The sequence below is a fragment of the Sorex fumeus genome, unplaced genomic scaffold (assembly GCF_029834395.1).
Source record: "Sorex fumeus unplaced genomic scaffold, SorFum_2.1 ptg000169l, whole genome shotgun sequence".
NCBI classification, from domain to species: domain Eukaryota; kingdom Metazoa; phylum Chordata; class Mammalia; order Eulipotyphla; family Soricidae; genus Sorex; species Sorex fumeus.
Genome location: NW_026606226.1, coordinates 9,685,769 through 9,708,916, shown reverse-complemented (window position 1 = coordinate 9,708,916; position 23,148 = coordinate 9,685,769). Strand labels below are relative to the sequence as shown.

Here is a 23,148-nt window from a genome sequence, read left to right as displayed (position 1 = left end):
GTTCCGGCTTTGTTGTAATCTTAAAAACTGATTCAGAGTATTTTTGACAGTAGGGAAATGGATTAAAAAGATGTTCTGGGGGCTGGAGAGATAGCACAGAGGGTAGGGCGTTTGCCTTTCATGCGACGGACTCGGGTTCGATTCCCAGCATCCCGTATGGTACCCCAAGCACTGCCAGGAGTAATTCCTGAGTGCAGAGCCAGGAGTAACCACCTGTGCATTGCTGGTGTGACTCAAAAAGCAAAAAAAAAAAAGATGTTCTGGCAAGGGAAGTTCAAATTATCTTGGTGTTTGTGAATGATTTGTGATTTTCATATTTCTCTGTAAAATAATACTTTTTTTTTCTTTTTGGGTCACGCCCGGCGATGCACAGGGGTTATTCCTGGCTCATGCACTCAGAAATTACTCCTGGTGGTGCTCGGGGGACCATATGGGATGCTGGGAATCGAACCCGGGTCTAAATGTATTCATTTATTTAAGCCTTTCTAAAAAATACAAGTTGATTACTTGACTATCTTATCTATAATAGAACAGAAATGAAAATGAGGTTTCATGAAAGAATATAACTTAGAAAAAAATTTCAATAGATTAGAAAGATGAGTACAGGATTATAAAATTTAATAAAAGTAACAGTATTATTATAAATTAGCCCAGAATGTGCAAAAAGGGAAAATTCTGACCTGAGAGCAGTTCATATGGAAAATGACATCAGGAATTTTTTTAACTGAAATCATAATATAAATAAGCATTATAATGTTTATTAGAAAAAACTTGTCTTAAAAGTAATAGAAACATAATGTTGTGAACAAATTGATTAAAAGAGCTTAGATCTTCTATATATTTTAGATAACCAATAGCCTGCTGGGTTTGTTTCTAATTAAAAGTAAATTTTTAAATTAGAACGTTTATGTGGCTGAAGAGATAGTATAGTGGGCAGGGCACTTGCCTGGCACGTGGTCAACCAGAGTTCAATCTGCCACACCCCATACGTTCCCGAGTCTGAGCCCAGAGGTCGGAATAAGTCCTGAGCTCAGCTGGGAGTGGCCCAACATCTCCCCTGCTCCCAAAAGAGTTAGAGCGTAGCTCTCTTTATAAGGAATAGGTGAGGATGTTGACAAAGTGGGAACCTCCAACTGTTTACAGACAAGTTAATGATTGACCAGTTATTAAAAGAATCAGGTCCTTTCTTTTTTCCTTGCACCAAAAACCAGAACTAGGATTAATGAGGACACAATTTTCTAAATGCGAATAGAGATTTCTAGTAAAAGGTAAAAGGTAAAGGCCCTCCCGTTGATCGTCGATTTGCTCGAGCGGGCCCAGTAACGTCTCCATTGGAGACTTTTGTTGTTACTGTGTCTGGCATATCGAATACTCTCGGTAGCTTGCCGGGCTCTCCGAGAGGGGTGGAGGAATCGAACTCGGGTCGGCCATGTTGGCCGCTTGTAAGGCGAACGCCCTACCGCTGTGCTATCACTCCATGTTTATAAGTCTTTTAAAATAAGATTGAACATTTTTGAAGTATCATGTCAGTAATCATAACTGGTTTAGTTGTTTGAATACCGGAGAGCCCCTAAAAGAAAGAAATTCTCTCTGCACAATTCTTTTTGTTGTTGTTGGTTTTTGGTGGGGGTGGTTATTGCATCATACCTGGTGGTGTTCAGGGCTGGCTCCTGGCTCTGCACCAGGCATCACTCCTGATGGTGCACAGCAGACCATATGGGATCCTTAATATCAAATCTGAGTTAACCACATGCAAAGCAAATGCTTTATCCGCTGTACTATTGCTCTGGTCTCTTTGTACAACTCTTGGCACATAGTATGCCATTTCTAGTAAAAAAAAAAAATGTCTTTTGGAATGTTAGAATGATTGAGCATTAAACTAAACATTATATCATTCTGTCTAGCTGCAAGATTTTGTTGTTCCTTTGGTTATAACAGTTTTAGTTTTTTTTAAGTATTGAGTTTTAGTTTTTTTAAGTATTGAGTGCTGAGGCCAGAGAGATAGCTTGGGGACTTGAACATGTGCTTTGCAGGTGGGAACCATAAATTCAATCCCCGGCCTTGTAGTTCCCTAAGCACTGACAAGAACATCCAGGAGCACTGAGCCACTGAGCACCATGTGATTCCCTGAGCACTGACAGGAGCAACCATGGGCATTGAGCCAGGAGTGACTCCTGAGCCTCACTATTAATAGTCCAAAAGCAGACAAAAGTATTGAGTGTTACATAGTCCTTGGGTTAAAGCGATTGCTTTGCATTCAGCCCACCTGGGTTCCATCCCAGGCAATGCCATATGTTCTCCTGAGCACCACCCGCAGTGAGTCCTGAGCAGAGAGCCAGGAGTTTACCCTGAGCACAGCTGGGTGTGGCTCCAAAACCAAATAAAATGTCATAATGATAATAAACATCTTGGCAAATATGCCTGATGGTGGAAGAGAAGTTTTATTATCTCTTTGCTGCTGCTGGCTCTCCTTGCTGGGGGGCTGGGCGCTGGCGTGTGTGCTGTGGTGGGCAGCCTATTCTCTGCCTGGAACAGAATAGGCCTATGCTAAACTGCATCCCAGCCCACTTTTTGCCCCCGTTTAAAACTGCTTTTAAGTTCACCAGAATATTTGGAGGTTTTTTTTGGGGGGGTCACACCTGGCTCTGCACTCAGAAATTACTCTTGGCAGTGCTCAGAGAACCATATGGGATGCAGGGAATCAAACTCGGGTTGGCGGCCAGGTGCCAGGCAAATGCCATACTGCTGTGCTATCGCTCCAGCCCCTGGCAGTTGTTTCAATGAGATTATGTCAATAGCATTTTCTTTCCTGCATTCATCATTTTTATTTGAGAAATTTCTCCAAATCTCTGCACTGAGTTCCATCACTCAGGCTTCCAACACAGCTTGTGGGCTGCTTAAGTGCTGTCATTTGTGGTTTGACTCTCGCCTGATGTCTTGGGAATGTTGAGATACTTAGATTATTGTTTTTTAAAATTCTTCTGAAGTCCCACAGAGCTGAGAGTCCCGAGCTTCTGGATGAGATTTATAATAGAAAATCGGTTTTACTGATGATGATAGCGGTGGTTTTACACTGCAGCCCCGTGTGTGAAAAACAGGCTCTGTTCGCCCTGTGCAAGTCTGTGAAAGAGAATGGATTAGAACCGCACCTCATTAAAAAGGTACGTGCCAATGAATCTGTTTTATGCTCTTCCTTGGGAAACTTTAAACGGGAAATCGAAAGCTATGATTTTTTAAAAAAAATTTTTGTTTTAGGCACCAGGGCTTACAATCCTGATAATGGTATGGTTTCATACAGAAAATGTTCAGTACCATGACCCTCCACCAGAGTGTCTAATTCCCTCCGCCACTACACTTGGGACCATTTTATTTTCCAGATGGGAATATCAGAAAGCAGCAACTCTTCAGGGGCGTGCTTATTTGTGCAGGGTGGTTTCTTACATTCCATTGAAGAGGAGTTGCTGAGTTACCAGGCAGGCGAGGCATGTAGTGAGAAAAATACATTGAAAAAAGAGCAGAAGCAAATGTTTTGCCTCGGTGGAATCTGGGGTGGAATTCCCGCTTCTAGCAAGATCAGAAGTAAAAACATTTACACGGTGTAGCTTTAAAATTACATGCCCACAAAAGGAAGACTGAGTCTTCGTCATTTCTGAGTGCTGTGAATTCTCTCTACCCTGTTTCTGCACGTCGGCACTAACGGCTTGGGAGGCCCCAGGCCTGTCCAACGCTGCTTTCTGCGAGAGGAATCACTGATCCATCCTTCACCCTCCAGGATGACTTTCTTGGAGCTTTATGCAGGGCACAGGGCAAAGCCAACAGAAAGTGCCCTAGGTTAGTCTTAACCCTCACATGTTAAGGAGTTTCCCTCTTTTTCTTAAGTAGACCTGGATACTACCTAATTATTGTGAGGGTAATGTAGTATTTTGGATTTTTCTCATTTTGTTCTAGGACTGAAAAGAAGGTTTTATTTTTGGATCTTCAGATATAATCCAGTGTTGGTTATATGTACTTATTTTTCCATTTTATTTCATTTACAGTTACTAATGGCTTGCTGTGAGCTAGGCACTAGGCTAATTCATTTATATGTTTTGTTAAATACATTCTTCTCATTTAGTCTTGTTGAATTGGTACTTTAATTATCCCTCTCTCGTAGGTGAGGATTAAATGTAAAGTTAAATTAATACTTCAAAGCCATTCTGTAAATAAATATTAACAAAGACATGCGTGGTTTTGTTTTATTATTTTCTTAAAGCATTCACTTCTTTCTGATTTCTCTAGGTTTTAGAGAAAGTTTCTGACACTTTCGGATATAAACGTGTAGAAGACTTCATGGCTTCTCATCTGGATTATTTGGTTTTAGAGTGGCTCAATCTTCAAGATGCTGAATACAGTTTATCTTCTTTTCCCTTCATGTTATTAAACTACACAAATGTTGGAGATTTCTATAGGTAGGATTACATTTAGCACATGTAAAATATGTTTGCTGTGAAATTAGGTAATAATGTTTAGCAGTCGCTCCATCCCGATCACCCCCTCCACTCGCTGTTCCCTCCTCCCCACCCCTCCTCCCCCATCCCCAGTGCGTGCTCACACTCACACTCACATGAACACACATCTGTACACTGAAGTGGGGCTGTATTGTGTGAGTCAGTGTTTACCGAGATCTTTCAGGTCACTTTCCACTTTAATATTTAGTTTGATTCCCTGTGGAAATCGAATATTAGCTATTAGCTGCTAGCGACTGATTATTGCTGCCTTGTTTTTTGTTACTTGACTAAGTCATTTAGTGATTATTTCTAGTAGATTTAAAGTTTAACCAAAAAGTGTGAATTTTGCTCACTTACTCTGAAGAAGAAATTTTGAGGATGGAGAGATTGGAACCAACTAGAGAGTAATGCTGAACTCTGGAATAATGGGATGGTCATCGTTAGCGGTCCTTATTCTTTGCTCATTTTGGTAATATTCACATTTGTCCTTTGAATTAAAAGATTTCAGCACAGCGGGTAAGGCGTTTGACTTGCACGCTGCCGATCTGGCCAACCAAGGTTCGATTCCTCCACCCCTCTCGGAGAGCCCGGCAAGCTACCGAGAGTCTCTCGCCCGCACGGCAGAGCCTGGCAAGCTACCTGTGACGTACTTGTTATGCCAAACACAGTAATAACAAAGTCTCACGATGGAGACATTACTGGGCCCGCTCGAGCAAATCGATGAACAACGGGAGGACAGTGACAGTGATTTTATAGCAACTTGGCATAAATAGCACTGTAGCACTGTCCTCCCATTGTTCATCGCTTTGCTCGAGCGGGCACCAGTAAGGTCTCCATTGTGAGACTTGTTACTGTTTTGGGCATATCGAATACACCATTGGTAGCTTGCCAGGCTCTGCCGTGTGGGTAAAATATTCTCGGTAGTTTGCCAGGCTCTCCGAGAGGGATGGAGGGATCAAACCTGGGTCATCCGCATGCAAGGCAAATGCCCTACCCGCTGTGCTATTAAAAGAAATTCAATTTTCATGGTTTTATCATTTTTAGTGTTAATGTTTATGGTTTTGGTACACAAAGTTACCCATCTTTTGTTACACAAGTATTGTGATATAAGTGGAGAATCAAGGTGATATACTTTTAACATATACTCTTAGCAGCCGCTCCATCCTGAAGATGGAGCTGACAGCAGGCAGTGCGTTTGCCTTGCATGTGACCAACCCGGATTTGATTCCTCCACCCCTCTCGGAGAGCCCGGCAAGCTACTGAGAGTATCCCACCCACACGGCAAAGCCTGGCAAGCTACCCGTGACGTATTCGATATGCCAGAAACAGTAACAGCAAGCCTCACGATGGTGACGTTACTGGTGCCTGCTTGAGCAAATCGATGAACAGGAGAATCGTGGATACTCTTAAGATAAGTTCTTTTTAGATTAACTATTTAGAATTTACATTCTAAATTTAACTACTTAACTTTATTTCTCGCCATATAAAATCAGAGTAAGAATGCTTAATTGGTCTAGAAAAACTTCCCTTGTGATTAGTAAATATTTTGTTAAGAACTCTATTAGGTGTCAGAGAAATAGTTGGTAAAGCTCTTGCCTTACAAGCACCCAGCCTGAGTTGAACCCCAGCACCACATGTGGTTCCCCCAAGTCTGGTCAGGAGTGAACTGTGAGTGCAGAGCCAGGAATATATCCTGAGCACTGCCAGATGTGTTTCACCCACCCCCTAAGGAAAAGAAAAAAAATTTTTTTCCGATTTTACTTTGAGAAGTTGTATGTGACATATTTTCGCTTTTATGTCTTCAGATCTTGTTACAAGGTTTTGATCCCGCATCTGGTGATCAGAAGTAACTTTGATGAGGTGAAATCCATTGCTAATCAGATTCAAGAAGATTGGAAAGTTCTCCTCACACACTGCTTTCCGAAGATCCTGGTGAACATCCTCCCCTACTTCGCCTACGAGAGCACAGGGGAGTCGGTGATGGCGCAGCGGAGAGAGACGGCTGCCAAAGTCTACGACATGCTTAAGGACGAAAACTTGCTAGGAAAACAGGTCTGGCTTTCACTTTGCCTACTTTATTTATTTATTTATTTATTTTGCTTTTTGGGTCACACCCGGAGATGCTCAGGGGTTACGCCTGGCTCATGCACTCAGGAATTGCTCCTGGCGGTGCTCAGGGGACCATGTGGGGTGCTGGGAATCGAACCTGTGTTGGTCATGTTGGCTGCGTGCAAGGCAAACGCCCTACCCACTGTGCTATCGCTCCAGCCCGCACTTTGCCTACTCTTGTGTTTTTGGAATTTGGGCCAGCAGTGCTCAGGGGCTACTTCCAGGGCTGTGCTTGAGGGTTGCTCGTGCATGTGAAACAGTGGTGCTGGGGATCGAACCTATGCAGTTTGACCCTGCTTGTACTGTGCCCCAGCTCTTGAGTTATCCCTCCAGCCTCTGTTTCCGCAGCATACTTGTAAGTGGATGTCTTGAAGAGCTTCAGTCTGTTTCCTGGTTTCATTCCTGGAGAATTTGGGGAATGAGTCAATAATATTGGCCTCCTAACTTGCCTTAAAAGTATTTAACAGGGGTTGGAGCAATATAGCACAGCAGGTAGGGCGTTTGCCTTGCATGCGGCCAACCAAGGTTCAATTCCCAGCATCCCATATGGTCCCCCGAGCACCGACCTCCAGGACTAATTCCTGAGTGCATGAGCCAGGAGTAAGCCCTGTGCAACACCGAGTGTGACCCCAGAAAAAAAAAAGTATTAAACATTTTATTTTAATGTTGTATCTGCAGATTGATCACTTATTCATGAGCAATTTACCAGAGATTGTGGTAGAGTTATTGATGACATTACACGAACCAGCAACTTCTGAGGCCAACACTGACCTGGGTGACTTTTCTGAGTAAGAGTATTTTAAAGTTGGAGAATTAGCTGCGGTTTCGGAAGTATCAAGGGAAGATTATGAATTGACACGTGCAAATGTCTATTTCAGTTTTTAGGCATATACTCGGCTTTAAAATGTTCTTTTAAAAACAAGCTTTGAACTGAAGAAGGTGCCTGTCTCTCCTAATAGTCTTTCCTGTCTGCAAGCCCAGCGACCTTTTTCTTCTCAATCTTTCTGAAATGTGTGAGCACGTGCCATTGTTGTCTCTTTGAATTTTCTTCTTCAGATCAGAGTGATAGGTAGGGCGTTTGCCTTGCACATGGCCGACCTGGGTTCGATCCCTGGCATCCCATATGGTCCCCCGAGCACTGCCAGCCAGGAGTAACCCCTAAGCATTGCCAGTGTGGCATGAAAAAGTCCCCCACCCCACCCCAAATTTTTTTTTTATGACTGATTATCCTTTGTCCTTTTCTCCTTATCTATGACTTGTCTTTCTAGAGCACCTTATCTTTATCGTGTTCCTTATATATCTGAAACTTACTGTACTAAAATTTAATTTGGATATGAAATCCACTTGGTTGTAGAAAGTTAGAGCTGCTTTCTCAGCTTAATTGTACTTATATCCTTAATTTTTTTATCTGTCCTATGATGCAATGATATAAAATCATAATAGATATGAAATAATATGTGCTTTTTTCATGTATAATTGTACTTGCTATAAATAATATTTGCTTTGTGTGACTATAATATTTACCTTTAGAGTAAGCATAGAGTTTTAATTCATATCTGGAAGAAAGCATACTGACATAATTTTTGGAATTACCATTAATTTTATAAAAGATTTTAAAGCGGGCAAAGGTATCTTGTACCATGGTATGTCACTTGAGATGTTTTAGAATTTAAGTTTTTATAGTATAAAAGTAAAGTTTTGTGGTTATTCTAGTCTAGATTTTCATTTTTGGGAAGTTCACTGTTCTCCCAAGAAAATCTGGGTTTATTTTTTGTTTTAAATAATTTTGTTCTGACAATGATGACTGCATTTCCCCCTACAACTCTTAGGGACTTGGATCCTGCACCTAATCCACCTCATTTTCCATCACATGTGATTAAAGCAACATTTGCCTATATCAGCAATTGCCATAAGACCAAGCTTAAAAGCATTTTAGAAATTCTTTCTAAAAGCCCTGTAAGTATACTTTCCTAGCATAATAATAATATATATACTTACCTAATATGTTTTCCTAATATAAAATTTAAAAGCACTTTAAAAATCCTTTCTAAAAGCCCTGTAAGTGTACTTCTTTCTTAATATAACTTCTCTAGTATATTAAAAGAGAATTTTATCCTTTTTTAGCTAAGAAATTTTAAGTACCTCTTAAAGTAAACTAAGATAAAACATATCTGAATTAAGAAAAAATTCACTCAACAGTTTACAGCTTATATTTTACTTGTTATTAGATGAACTAGGGCTGGAGCAATAGCACAGCGGTTGGTTAAGGCGTTTGCCTTGCACATAGCTGACATGGCTGATCCGGGTTCGATTCCTCCGCCCCTGTTGGAGAGCCTGGCAAGCTACCGAGAGTATCTTGCCCGCACAGCAAAGCCTGGCAAGCTCGCCATGATGTATTCAGTATGCCAAAAACAGTAACAACAAGTCACACAATTTGTTGTGAGACGTTACTGGTTCCGCTCGAGCAAATCCATGAACAATGGGAGGACAGTGACAGTAACAGTGTTTAGATGAACTATATTACAAGAAGATCAAGAATATATATAATTTTAGAATGTTTTTTATTTATTGATATCTATTTGAAATGATAATAAATTGATGATAGTTTTTAAGGTTTTTAAGGTTTGCATAGTTTGTATATCAGACTCAAAACAAAATTTTGCAATTTATTTTTAATGTAAAGTATATTTATTATGGTAGAATGTATCTGATCAGACAAGTATTTACTAAATTTCTTTATTTTCCAGGATTCCTATCCAAAAATTCTTCTAGCTATATGTGAGCAAGCAGCTGAGACAAATAATGTTTATAAAAAGCACAGAATTCTTAAAATATATCACCTATTTGTTAATTTATTGCTGAAAGATATAAAAACTGGTTTAGGAGGCGCGTGGGCTTTTGTTCTGCGAGATGTGATTTATACTTTGATTCACTACATTAACAAAAGGTAAATCGTATATTAAAATCCATATATAAGCAGTTTTCCACCCTGAATGTATCTGTCAACTAGAAATACATGCTTCTAGGAAGTAGAAGGCAAGAATTATTTTCTGGATTTTGCTTTTTACTGTCCACCTACTATGTGTTTGGGGGGGGGGCATACCCTACAGTGTTCAGGGCTTACTCTTGGCTCTGGGCTCCAGGGTCTATATGGGGTTTAACGTACAGCCATGCTCATTGTGCTATCACTCTAGCCCCAGTTTAGAACGGATCTTCAAGTATTATTTTCTGCCTGAAGTACTGCGACACCAGCAGCAAAGATCCCTCAACCATTACACCATGCAAGGATGGTGCTCCCCCCAACCCCACCATACAGACCCTTGAAAAATAATTTTAAAATAAGTGATTTTGAATGGCCTGAAATAAATATTACCATCAGGATTCTGTCACCGGTTCAAATGTATATATCTGTGGAGGGGTGGCAGTTAGAATACACATCCAGGAATTGAGAACCCAGCCGGGTATCCTATAATTCAACTTGGTTCTGATTCTCTGCACAGGAAAGTGTCAGATTTCACAAGGTCAGGCTATGATTCATAGTGATTTCAGCCTTTGGGTTTGTGCCTAGGAATGGCATTAGTTGAGAAGCTGCCAGCTTTCCCACGGTGAATAAGGACCAGTCTGCTCCTTCCAGATTCTTAGAGGATGGCCCCCCATTGGGACGGGGGTTTCATTCTCAGGGGTGTTTTCCCAGAGGGGAGTGGTATAGCAGAGGGTAGTTCTTCCCCAGAGCTTTTTTGTACTTCTTTATTTTACAATTACTGAGTGGTTTTTATGTGGAAGCAGTGTGACACTACTTGTACAGATGTTTTATTTTGGATCTTATGTGGTCTGAGTGGGCACTCAATCAAATTTACCAACTCATAATTTTAGGGTATAGGGCTGGAGCGATAACTCAGCAGGTAGGGCAGTTGCCTTGCATGCGGCTGACCCAGGTTCGATTCCTCTGTCCCTCTCGGAGAGCCTGGCAAGCTACCAAGAGTATCCCGCCTGCATGGCAGAGCCTGGCAAGCTCCCCGTGGCGTATTCAATATGCCAAACAGAGTAACAGTAAGTTTCAAATGGAGACGTGGTTGGAGCGATAGCACAGCGGTAGGGCGTTTGCCTTGCGCGCAGCCAGCCCAGCCGAGCCGGGTTCAGTTCCTCTTCCCCTCTCGGAGAGCCCGGGCAAGCTACCGATAGTATCTTGCCCGCATGGCAGAGTCTGGCAAGCTACCCATGACGTATTCGATATGCCAAACACAGTAACAACAAGTCTCATGATGGAGACGTTACTGAGCCAGCTCAAGCAAATTGATGAACAATGGGAGGACCGTGATATTTTTCCTATTTTTTGGGGGGGTGTAGATGGAGGGTGATAAGACACACTTGACAGTGTCCAGGAGCTAGTCCCAGCTCTGTGCACTGATGTGACTCCCTGGTGGTGCTGTGGGTGGTACCAGGGGTCAAATGTGGGCCTCACTCTTGTGTGCAGAGTATGTGCGCAAGCCCTTTGAACCATCTTCTGGGCCTTCCAATGATTCGAGTTGCCTTTTCCCTGATTCATTCATTGTTTGCTTATTTATTGTAAACGTTGGACTCTCTCAGAGTTCGGGAAAGTTCTAGCAGTTCTTGTCTTCTCGGAATATTTCTCTCAAGAAGAGTTACTTGGAACTGGCCCACTTAGCAGTTTTGCTGTGTTGGCTTTTAAATCATAAGAAAAGATAACAGGCTGACTTTCCATGAGGACACACCAGAATTAGAGCTATTACATAAAAATGACTTGGGATATATTAAAGTTCCTTTCTGGCTCTGACCATTTCCCCCCCGTTTGTCAGGCCTTCTCGCTTCATGGACGTTTCGTTGCGTAGCTTCTCCCTTTGTTGTGACCTGCTAGGCCGGGTTTGCCGCACCGCAGTCACTCATTGTGAGGATGCGTTGGAAAACCACCTTCACGTTATCGTTGGCACTCTCATACCCCTCGTGGATGAGCAGATGGAAGTTCGGGAACAGGTAATGTCCTGAAGCATCTCCCTGGTATTTGGAAGCAGTGATACAGGATTCTTAGAATCTGTTGGGTGTTTCCCGTTATGCCAATAAGGGGCAACAGTTGGCAGCACTGTGCCGTGGGGGTGAGATAGTGCCTGTGTATTGTGTTTCAGTAATACTGGACTTTTTGTACTACAGTGCCCGTCTATTAATTGCACAGTACATATCTGTTGAATTATTTGAAAGCACAGAAACCGCAATAGTGCCTTAGAATGATTAAAAAAATCAAGGATGGAGCTGCAATGGGAGACCATATGTAGGTCCTGGGTTCAGTCTCCAGAGCCACAAAAAAAGTAATGAAAACATTTTATCTGATCTAGACCAATAAAAATTTTGTCTTTTATTATAGTAGGTGTGGTTACTTAACATAATTAAGCTGTTTCTCCACTTTCGATTATTATTTTTTTTTATACCTAGGTATTGGACTTGCTGAAATATTTAGTGATCGATAACAAGGATAATGAAAACCTCTATCTCACGATCAAACTTCTGGATCCTTTTCCTGACCATGCCGTCTTTAAGGATCTGCGAGTTGCACAGCAGAAAATAAAATACAGTCGAGGACCTTTTTCCCTTTTGGAGGTAATAATTATCCCAACATTTTACATCTCACAAGTTTGAATCAGAAAGGACAGATGGTCGTACCTTTGAACCCTTCTGAGGCTCTAGAAGGGAATTGAGTCTTTTTTGTAAGGTTGTGATGAAGAGCTAGGGAGACGGAGTGATGCTCTGGATGTGGGAGCCCCAGATTCAGTGCTCAGCACCGTCATTCCCCATCCTCCCTCCCCCCAAAAAAAAACCCGGATATTTTTAGTTTTCATGGGGCCCCAACGTGAAAACTAAAACTGTGATTTTTGGTTCTTTGGGCCACATGCGACGGCAGTCAGGGCTTACACCTGACTGGCTCTGATTCAGGGATCACTCCTGGTGGGACTGAGGGGATTAAACACAGGTCGACCTTGGATGAGGCAAGCATCATACCTGCTGTTCATTAGATCCAGCCCAGCATTTCTGAAATTTTAATTGTTTCAACCTTCCACATAAGCTTCTTGATTAATTTTAGATATATATTTTCTTGTAAATCATGCTATAATTTGAAAATTATTTCCTAGGGGCCAGAGCATAGAGCCCTCGCCTTGTACATGGCAGATGTACAGGTTTGATGCCTGGACCCCATATGGTCCCCGAGCACTGCCAGGAGTGATTCCTGAGTACAGAGCCAGTAGTATCGCCAGGTGCCCCCCCACCCCAAGTTAAAATTATTCTTTGAAATTTAACTGTATGAAAGTACAGTTAAGTGTATTAATATAAAACTAGAGCTTGGCACTAAGTAAAAATAAACTTAATCTTTCCATATCTTTGCATATAAGCAGTCTTAAAGTTTGTGTTATGAAAGTGTCTTAAAATGTAAATTACTAAAACGTCGTAGGATTTTTCCCTCTTTGGGGGCTTTGTTAGGACATACTGATAGGAGTCACTGTAAAAGGCATTTCCTGTTTTTAACAGACATAACCAGTGCACATCAAAAGAAAATTACATTTCTATTAATTCTCACTCTTAGGAAATTAACCATTTTCTGTCAGTGAGTGTTTATGATGCACTTCCTTTGACAAGGCTGGAAGGACTCAAGGATCTTCGAAGACAACTAGAACAACACAAAGATCAGATGTTGGATCTAATGAGAGCGTCTCAGGGTACTAATTCTAATGACGTGGGTTATTTGTACCTTTTCTAAAAAATTCTTTTTGTCCTTGCTGTTGGTTCTAATTGTTTTGGATTGGATTTGATGTTCTTATTTCATTTAGAATCTCATTATTCCTCGAAATTTGCTTAACTGCAAACCTTGACATTTTCTCTCTCTTGCAGATGCTCATATCTCTCACAGGGTTCTGTTTCATAAGAAAGTTCAGAAGGGGCTGGAGTGATAGCACAGCGGGTAGGGTGTTTGCCTTGCACACGGCCAACTCGGATTCGATTCCTGGCATCCCATATGATCCCCTGAGCACCACCAGGGGTAATTCCTGAGTGCAGAGCTAGGGTCTAACCCCTGAGCATCACTGGGTGTGGCCCAAAAATTAAAAATAAATAAGTAAAAAGTTCAGAAACATTAATTTCCAGCTTTTAGAGCTGCTCATGATTTGAAATCCATTTTCAAAAAAAAAATTATATTGCGTTTAACCATCACCAATGTGCCTTTAGACCCTCCATCGTGCCCCCTCCATCTCTGCCCTATGTAACTATACACCCAAACCATAACTGTCTGCAAACAGTGTGAGGACATATGGGGGAAAAGGAAGGTCCAGCCAGAGGAGAACATGAGGACACAGATGAATGGTCATGGGGATTTCAGTGGTGGGCACGTGCAGTGACTTCCCACATCAATACTATGAACTTAAACACTTTTGTAACATTATTACCTAAATTACAATAAAAAGTAAAAAGGAGAGAAAAAAAATTTTTTTTTGCTTTTTGGGTCACACCCGGTGATGCTTAGGGGTTACTCCTGGCACTGTGCTCAGAAATTACTCCTGGCGGTGCTTGAGGGACCATATGGGATATTGGGAATCGAACCGGGTTGGCCGCATGCAAGGCAAACACCCTACCTGCTGTACTATCACTCAAATCCTGAGAAAAAAATCTTTATAAATGTTTCTAGTCAGATCATTTAACATATGGCATATTGTAAAAAAAGGTGTTGTCTTCATGATAGCTTAAATCAATCTTTCCCAAACTGCTCCTAGATAATCCGCAAGATGGCATCATGGTGAAGCTTGTTGTTAGCTTGTTGCAGCTGTCCAAGAGGGCTGTAAACCACACGGGGGAAAGAGAAGTTTTAGGTAAACTCTGAGTGAATGAATGAATGAATGAATGAACGTGCGTTTCATCTGAGTGGCCACCTTCATAATATTTTTATTTATTTATTTTTTTTATTTTGAATACCCATCCCTCCACCAGTGACCATTTACCACCACCACGGATCCCAGTATCCCTCCCACCCCCCATCCCCCCCCATCCCACCCTGTTCCCTGAGGCAGGGCATTCCCCTCAGTTCTCTCTCTCCTTTTGGGTGTTGTGGTTTGCAAAAGAGTTAAGCCTGATTTTCAGGGAGAAACGTTGGATGATTTACTTTCCATTGATCACTTTGTATATAAGGAGATGTCGTGCGGCCGGGTCAGCGGCCACGCGGTTTGGAGTAAATGTCCTGGTTCCCGCATAATATTTTTAAAGCATTATGGTTTTTAAATTGGAAGCTTTACATGTCATCTCTGAGTTAGAACTCTGATGAAGTGGAATTCCTCTACCTAGAGGCTGTTGGACGCTGCCTGGGAGAAGTGGGTCCTGTTGATTTCTCCACCATCGCCATCCAGCATAGTAAAGATACATCTTATACCAAGGCCCTGGAGTTGTTCAGTGATAAAGAACTTCAGTGGACCTTCATCATGTTGACCTACCTGAGTAATGCGCTGGTGGAGGATTGGTAAGTGTATCATGACACATCAGAGCTGGTATCCCTTACTTCATCTGACACTCAAGAAGGGTACCTTCCATAGGTCAGTATTTCTAGTGAAAATTTTCTCCTTTAAGTTGCCAAGACTTTTTTTTTTTTTTTTAGTCTCAGGTGTTTTAATGGATCTCGGTTTATTTTTATGAGTTATCTAATCAGGGAGACCTTACTAAAAATGCCAGGCACTTGATAGTGCGAGAAACATCCCAGACAAGGTCTGAGTTAAATTCTAGTAATAGCAGATTAGATGTGCATTAAGAAATTTACCAGTGCAATTTACAAGGTATCTTAGCATGGGGATGGGGGATGTAAATTTGGGGCGCTATCTGCAATCTAAGGTACCTCTTGCCTCTCATATTGACTCTTTCAGTTCCTTTAAAATAAATTCTAGATCAGAAATTTCACCACTCCAAAGGTCCCAAACTAGTCAGACAAGGTTTTCTGTAATTTATCGTCAGTGTTAATAAAAAACAAAAAACCCAAAGAAACAAAAGACAGTTATCATAGTCTCTGCTTGCTGATTGGGATATTGTGTTTGCCCTCTTCTCTCCCCTCACCAACCCCCTTTAAAAAAAACTACTTCTAGCATTTTTAAGCACTTAACCCGATTTTGGGGTGTTTTCACCCAATTTTGTGCATTTTTCACAAATTGGGCATCTTTCTAACATAGAATTTCTAACTTTCTGTCCTGGGAATAAACGGTTGTTGAATATTTCTCTGCCATGGTTTCTCTGTTAAAGGAAATGTATCCTTTACAAAGGTTGGCGTGGGGGCCAGAGAATTGATTTGGGGGCTGTGGTGCTCGCCTTGAGTGCGCCAACCCCAATTGGCAGCATTTCCTGGCAACAAATAGTGTCCTTTGCATACTTCCAGGAGTGACCTCTGAACACAGAACTGAGAATAACCCCTGAGCACTGCCAGGCGTGCCCTAAAAATCCACCCCCAAAAGGCTGGAATAATTTCTTTCAACACATTTTCTCAGAAAATTTTTCATACAGCAAAGATAAAAGGATTTTATAGTGAACATCCATTATTACCACCTATATTCTACCATTAATATTTTACTATACCTCTCTTTATCACATCTAGGCATCCTATATCCACTCATCAATTCCTCTCCTTTACCTGTATATGTCTCATAGAGCTGGTACCTGTATATGTCTGTATGTGTACCTGTATATGTCTGTGGTACCTGTATATGCCTGTATGGTACCTGGATATGCCTGTATGTGTACCTGTATATGTCTCATAGAGCTGGTTTTTAGTTTTTCTTTTTCTGTTTTGTAAGTGCTGGGGCTTGAAGTCAGGGCCTTCACACATGTGAGGCATGACAGACTGCTACTGAGAGCCACATTTCGTCCCATGGTTTTCTTAAAAGAGATTTTTTCTTAGAAAATTTGCCGACATTAAATGTTCTGTTTGCAACTGTTTTCTGAAAAAGTATATAGAAATATTATTGCACCTTAAATTTTCAAACAAAGGGAAGAGTAAGATCTATTCCTACCATTCTGTGAGAGGAAAACGATGACTATATATTTAAAAGGGCTCAGGTGTTGAATGACTGTATTGACTAAAAAAGAGATGATTTGGGACGAAATCATCCCAGACCAAAATTAGCTGGGTAGAAATGAGTGTGATGTGTTGAAAGAATAGAATGAAACCTGGGACGGAGAAAGATGCCAGGAAATGAAATTAGGAAGGTGTGGAAATTAAAGAAAGCTACAAACCTGTTATTTGAAATGCAAGTCGTAGAGGCAAAGTAGGGTCATAAGGTAGTTTAGATTTTTCTCTTTTTTTTTTGCGGGTGCACTTGGCGATGCACAGGGGTTACTTCTGGCTTTGCACTCAGCAATTACCCCTGGCGGTGCTCAGGGAACCATAGGGGATTCTGGGAATCGAACCCGGGTTGGCCGAGGGCAAGGCAAACGCCCTACCCGCTGTGCTTTCACTTCAGCCCCTTTTCTCTGACTTTTATGTGGCAAATTTTATAATTCCAAGGGAAATGCCATTTTACCTTGCTCCCAATTACTTCTCTCTCATGAAAATATCTCTGATTAATACTTTCTCAGGTATGTTACTGTATAATCTCCTTACTCATTTATTAGTGTTTTTTTCAAGTATTTTTATGAATTCTTAAAATTTATAGTGTGCTATAATAAGTATTGTCATCAACAAGCATAAACTATTGTATTTAATAAAGGGAATTCCTTTGTAGTTATTAGTAACACATTTACTGAAGGAAATACTAAAAATGCTTTGTTACAGAATTTAATATTAATTAAATTGTTACCGGCTTTAATGTTACAGAATTTTATAGGTGTAAAATTATTTGATAAATATTTGTTTCTATTTTTGATTCAATGTATGTTTCTTAGTATAAATTTTAATCTTTTAGATTTTAATCTTTTCTATTCAATGTATATTTCTTAGTATAAATTTTAGATTTTAATCTTTTCATTTGGAAAAATCCTCAAGTTCAATAGTTGATATGCTTGATAGGCATCTGAATTCTGTGTGTTTTTCAGTGTCAAAGTAAGATCAGCTGCTGTTACCTGTTTGAAAAGTATTTTAGCCACAAGGACTGGACATAGTTTCTGGGAGATTTATAAGACGACAAGTGATCCCATGCTCATCTATCTCCAGCCTTTTAGAACATCGAGGAAAAAGGTCCCTTTCATACATGTTTATTGAATAAACACTATATCTAGGACAATGTTCTGGGTTATGAGTATCAGATTGCTTATATATTAATATAGTGATACACCGTGTTAACATTTAAGTCTTAAAAATGCTTCCAATTCTTTTTCTTTTCTTTTCTTTTTTGCTTTTTGGGGGTCACACTTGGCATTGCACAGGGGTTACTCCTGGCTCTGCACTCAGGAATTACTCCTGGCAGTGCCTAGGGAACCATATGGGATGCTGAGGATCCAATCTGGGTCAGCCGCGTGCAAGGCAAATGCCCTACCCACTGTGCCATAGCTCCAGCCCCAGTAACTGATATTTTTCTTAGCAGCACAAAGCCCTCCTGTGTATGAAAGACACAGATTCTGGTTGTGGTGAATGAGTATTGCCATCAACAAGCATTTATTTCCATAGCAAACTAAATACCACAGTCCCCCTAATGAAATATAAGATCTCCTATAGATTTCTTTCATTTTCTACTCTTGATCTTTTATTAAGAGTTTTTTTTGGTTCCCCTGGGAATCCAACTCCGCGCCTCAGATAGGCACGGCAGGTACTCTACCGAGCCTTATCTCTGGCCTGAACGTTTATCTCAGAGATATAATTAAGAACTCTTCTGAAAGTAGACTATAGACCGAACACAGTGGCCACTCAAAACCTCTATTGCAAACTACAACACCCTAAAGGAAAGAGTGAGCAAAAGGGAATGCCCTGCCAAAGAGGTGGGGCGGGGCGGAGGGGATGGGGTGTGGGGGTGGGAGGGATACTGGGATCAGTGGTGGTGGAGAATGGGCACTGGTGGAGGGATGGGTACCTGATCTTTGTATAACTGAAACCCAAGCACAAAAGTTTGTAAGTCTGCAACTGTACCTCATGGTGTTTCACTAATTAAAAAAAAAAAAGATAGTTATGGTGGAGATCCATGACTGTTTAGAACAGCTCTGAATTTTAGAAGGTGGCTTGCATACTCTGGTGTCAGGATTTGGTTGTGGGGGGGGGTTGTCGAGGGGAGGGGATTATATTCTTAAATGGGATGCTTTATTTATTTTAAGTGGTTAAAGTTAGTTGTTTCCTGGGAAGCACATGCTACTCCAAGAAACACAGTTATCTAAATTGTTAAAAAAAAATAATCACTTGTTCAGAAGCCTTAAAAAAAAAAAAGAACTCTTGCTTTTCCTTTAAGGATATTTTTCTAAAAACAGTTGTGCTTCAGCAGTTTAATCTCAGCACATAAACCCCATCATTGAAATTTTATTTTTAATGAATAAAATTAGATAAATAAAATTTCAGCCTTGGTGAAGTTCTTGTAATATAAATTATAAAACTAATAATCCAAAATGTAAAATGCAATAGGTTTAGCACTAAAACCACTTTACATTGAAATAAGTTTCTCTGTGGTAGCTTTGGGCTGGTTTTGTATATGAGAACACTTGATCCATTGACATATGAATAGTAAGCAGAGAGGATTCTTAGCTTCCTCCTTTCTAGACTGGTAATATGTTTTATCATACCCTTTGCCTCCTATAAGCATAGTGATATTTTAATTTTAAAAGGAAACCATTGCGTCCAGATTTAATTTAAGCTGAGTTTATTTGAAAACATACATCTTAATGCGTAGAGAATTATTTTGTTTCAGAAAGGTAAAATGTATATCTACTATCTACATTTTCTGGTTGTTTTATTTCTAGTTTTTAGAAATACCCAGACTTGACATAGAAAAACCTCTGGAAGCCTTAGATGATACAAACCTCTGGATTCCTCAAAGTGAAAATCATGATGCTTGGATAAAAACATTGACTTGTGCTATTTTGGACAGTGGAGGCTTAAAAAGTGATGTTCTTCAGTTATTAAAGCCAATGTGTGAAGTAAGAGCTTGATTACCTTGATTACTCTGACTAATCCCTTCCCTCCATGGTATTTTCCTTTTGAGTTTTTGCTTAAACATTTCTTTGCTTATCGATCTCCAGGCCCCATACGGAGCCAATTTCACCAAATCGGATACTCAAGATAGAGATTTGTTAAAAATATAAATACAAAAAAATGAAATACAACATTTCAAGATGACTTTTCACTAAATTTAGAAAATGTATAAAAATCAAATCTTTGGCTTCCCTCCTAAATCTTGTGACCCCCTACTTTCTCTTACATAGAAGGTGACTTCTGGGGGTTGACGAGATACTGCAAGGCTGAAGGCACTTTTCTTGCATGCAGCCAACTCTGTTTTGATCCCTGTCACCACATGGTCCCACAGCACTTGCAGGAGTGATCCCTGAGTTCAGAGCTAGGAGTAGCCCATGAGCACCTCCAGGTTTGGGGACTACCCCCCCCCCAACTCTCAACCCTCATTCCCCCCCCACACACACAGACACACAAACCTGATTCTGTTGGGGCCAGAGAGATAGTACAGTGGTAAGCATTACAGTCAGTCCGTGTCCAATTCCCAAACCCCATATGGGCCCCGGGTCCCACTTAAAGTGATCTCTGAGTGCAGAGCCAGGCATAAGCCCAGAGCCTGGTGGGGTGTGGCCCAAATAGCAAAAAACGAATTAAAAACACCCAACACCATTACTTCCGTTATTTTAACACTTCAACTAGGAAACTTACATTGGTGACATCATAATTTCACTTGTAAATAATATTCTACTTCACTATATACGAACAGACGAGACTTTGGAGCAGTTGGAGTACGATTAATACTCACTTGATATAAATATTCTAGGTTCCTCTTTATGTTGTTTTTGTTTTGGGGGCACACCTGGTGATGTTTAGGGGTTACTTCTGGCTTTGTCTATACTCAAGAATTAGTCCTGGTGGTGCTCGGGGGACCATATGGGACATTGGGGGTCAAACCCAGGTTGGCCACATCAAAGCAAATGCCATATTCGATGTCCTGCCACTCTCGCCCCTCTTGGATAATTAAAAAATCAAAAACAAAACAACTATCAGGTATATGTGTTCTCTTTTTTAGCAATACACTGAATTCTGGGCACATTTATCTATCTTTCCCCGGGAGGACAGAATAGGGGGGTGGGGGTGGGGATAAGTGTGCTCAGGGAAAACCAGAGGTTGTTCTGGTGATTCTCAGCCAACCAGGACCTCTGTTTAATGCTCGGGCCCTGTGACGTCAGGAATTACTCTTGCCTCTTGGCAGGGCTCGGGGCCTCCAGGGCTGCATCCGGTGATGCTCGAAGAAACATGTGGAACCAGGATCAAACAGAACCTGGCGTTACTAAGTCTGTACAGTCTCCCCAGACCTCTGTCTGTCTTTGCGTTTGGACCACACCCATGATGCACTGTGCTTAGGAACATTTCTGGTGGGGCCTGGGGACCATATATGATACCAGGAATTGAATCTGGGTCGGCTGTGTGCAAGGGAGGCACTTATTGGCTGTACGCTCTGACCACGGCCTGTGTTTTTCAAAGTTAGTATGTTAGTCACAATGAAAGACTATATATATGTATATTCATAATACATTCATATTTTTTTGTATACAGATGTATGCTTTGTTTTATGTGTTTGATTTTTATTCATACTATATATTGTATTTGTGTATTTTAGGTGAAAACTGACTTTTGTCAGACTGTGCTTCCCTACTTGATTCATGATATTTTACTCCAAGATAGAAATAAATCATGGAGAAATCTGCTTTCTGCACATATCCAGGGATTTTTCACTAACTGTTACAGACACTCCTCGCAAACAAGCCGATCCACAACCCCAGCAAGTTTGGATTCAGGTATTCTGTTTCATTTCTAGAATTTACACCGTTAAATTCTCGGTTCTTGCAAAAGGTAAGCTTGTTTGAATCCTCTCAAGATGCTTGTGAGTCTGAATTCCATAATCAAAGGCCCATCTCTGATGTCGGTACGTCCCACTCAGCTAAGGTGAGCCTTACCCTCTCTGTCCCCTTCCCTTCACTTGCTCCTTTCTCTCCACAAGTTCCTCTGGATCGCCATTTGCATATCCAACCCAGAAACCTCTGTCACACGTTCATCCCATTCCCAAATGCTGCCAGTTGTATTAATAACATTAGTCTCTTTCTCTCTCCCTGTCTCCACTCTCCTTTTACGCTTTCTAGCCATCTTTCAGCAGAACTGAAATTCCTTCGGTAAATTCTTCAAGGTCTTTGGTTTCCAGTCAGTGTGTTTCTGATGCCTGAATCACTACCCTTTCCTCTTCGCTTAATGGACCTTTATTCTTCTGTCAGAAATCACTTTTCCTGAGAAACATCCCGTTACTCTGCTTTCTCTATGCCTGTATAGTTTTCTCTGCTTCCTGTAATAACATTATCACCTTCTATAAAGAGTCCCTCTCACTAACCAGTGAGCTCTGTGTGCTTGGAAATGGTTTTATTCGTGGTTGGATACCAAGCAGCTAGTATATAAAAACTCCTTGATACATGTCCTTTGAGTCAGTGAAACTAGTCCTGCTTCCTACATCAGAACTAATGATAATTTTGGGCAGGAACTATGGCTTTTTGTTAGGGTACGAAGCTCATGTTTGAGGGTTTGCTCTCTGGCACTGCAGAAAGATTTCTTTCATTCTCAGTTTTATTACATGCAGTGAACACAGTAGTTTTTTCTAAAGTTGGAGCCAGGGATATGGCTCAGTGGTAGTGTATGTTTCACAGGTATGAGGCTCTGGGTTCAATTTTAGCTCTCACACACACAACCAAATCAGTTCTGTGATTGATAACTGCTCACCAGCTCCTTTTAATAAGAGGAAGACAGAGGCAAACAAGAAATTGTTTAAGCATGTCTGCCTGGACTGAAAGAAGGTATTTTTGTTTCTCAGATTCAGAGTCCCTTTCTCGATGTTACTTGGATAAAAAGTCCCAAAGAACAATGCTTGCTGTCGTGGACTACATGAGGAGACAGAAGAGGTAACAACCGAATATCGCCACTTGAGTTTGGGCTTTGGTAGGGGTACCCGTTACTTCGGGCTGAATTTGAGCAGGATGGTTTTAAGTGATGCTACTTCAAGGGGATGCAGTATTCAACTCTGCGATGTCTCACCTTGTAGCCCACATTGAGGGTGTCACTTGAGAAAAGCCAGCAGCAAGAGAGCCGGATTCTAGTCCTGACTCCCAAGAACAGTTGTATGTTTGCTAAACTATGAGAGTTTGGGGGTTTTAGTTTCATTCATCTGCACAGATGGGAATAGTGAGTCATTTTTTTTGGCCACATTTAGCTGGGGATACTCCAAGCTCTGGGCTCAGGTCTCCCTGCAGTGCCAGGCCTCAAAGCCAGGATCATCTGCATGCAAGTCCAGCACCTTCTGGCCCCAGACACAAGTTTCTTGACTATGTACCAGGTTCCTTGCAATCTCTGATTTTT

The 23,148-nt window shown here is 41.1% G+C and overlaps 1 protein-coding gene across 1 annotated transcript in view; it reads left to right on the top strand.

The window, feature by feature from the left end:
• Positions 1-23,148, top strand: part of ATM (ATM serine/threonine kinase) — a 115,932-nt gene that overhangs the window by 44,556 nt on the left and 48,228 nt on the right. Inside the window, exons 24-38 of the mRNA XM_056107616.1 lie at positions 2,988-3,161; positions 4,279-4,448; positions 6,293-6,539; positions 7,275-7,384; positions 8,426-8,552; positions 9,344-9,543; positions 11,414-11,588; positions 12,042-12,206; positions 13,186-13,318; positions 14,366-14,461; positions 14,931-15,102; positions 17,655-17,796; positions 19,500-19,676; positions 21,371-21,548; positions 22,607-22,694. Of these exons, the coding sequence (XP_055963591.1) occupies positions 2,988-3,161; positions 4,279-4,448; positions 6,293-6,539; positions 7,275-7,384; positions 8,426-8,552; positions 9,344-9,543; positions 11,414-11,588; positions 12,042-12,206; positions 13,186-13,318; positions 14,366-14,461; positions 14,931-15,102; positions 17,655-17,796; positions 19,500-19,676; positions 21,371-21,548; positions 22,607-22,694 (2,354 nt within the window). The remainder of the gene's footprint in view (positions 1-2,987; positions 3,162-4,278; positions 4,449-6,292; positions 6,540-7,274; positions 7,385-8,425; positions 8,553-9,343; positions 9,544-11,413; positions 11,589-12,041; positions 12,207-13,185; positions 13,319-14,365; positions 14,462-14,930; positions 15,103-17,654; positions 17,797-19,499; positions 19,677-21,370; positions 21,549-22,606; positions 22,695-23,148) is intronic.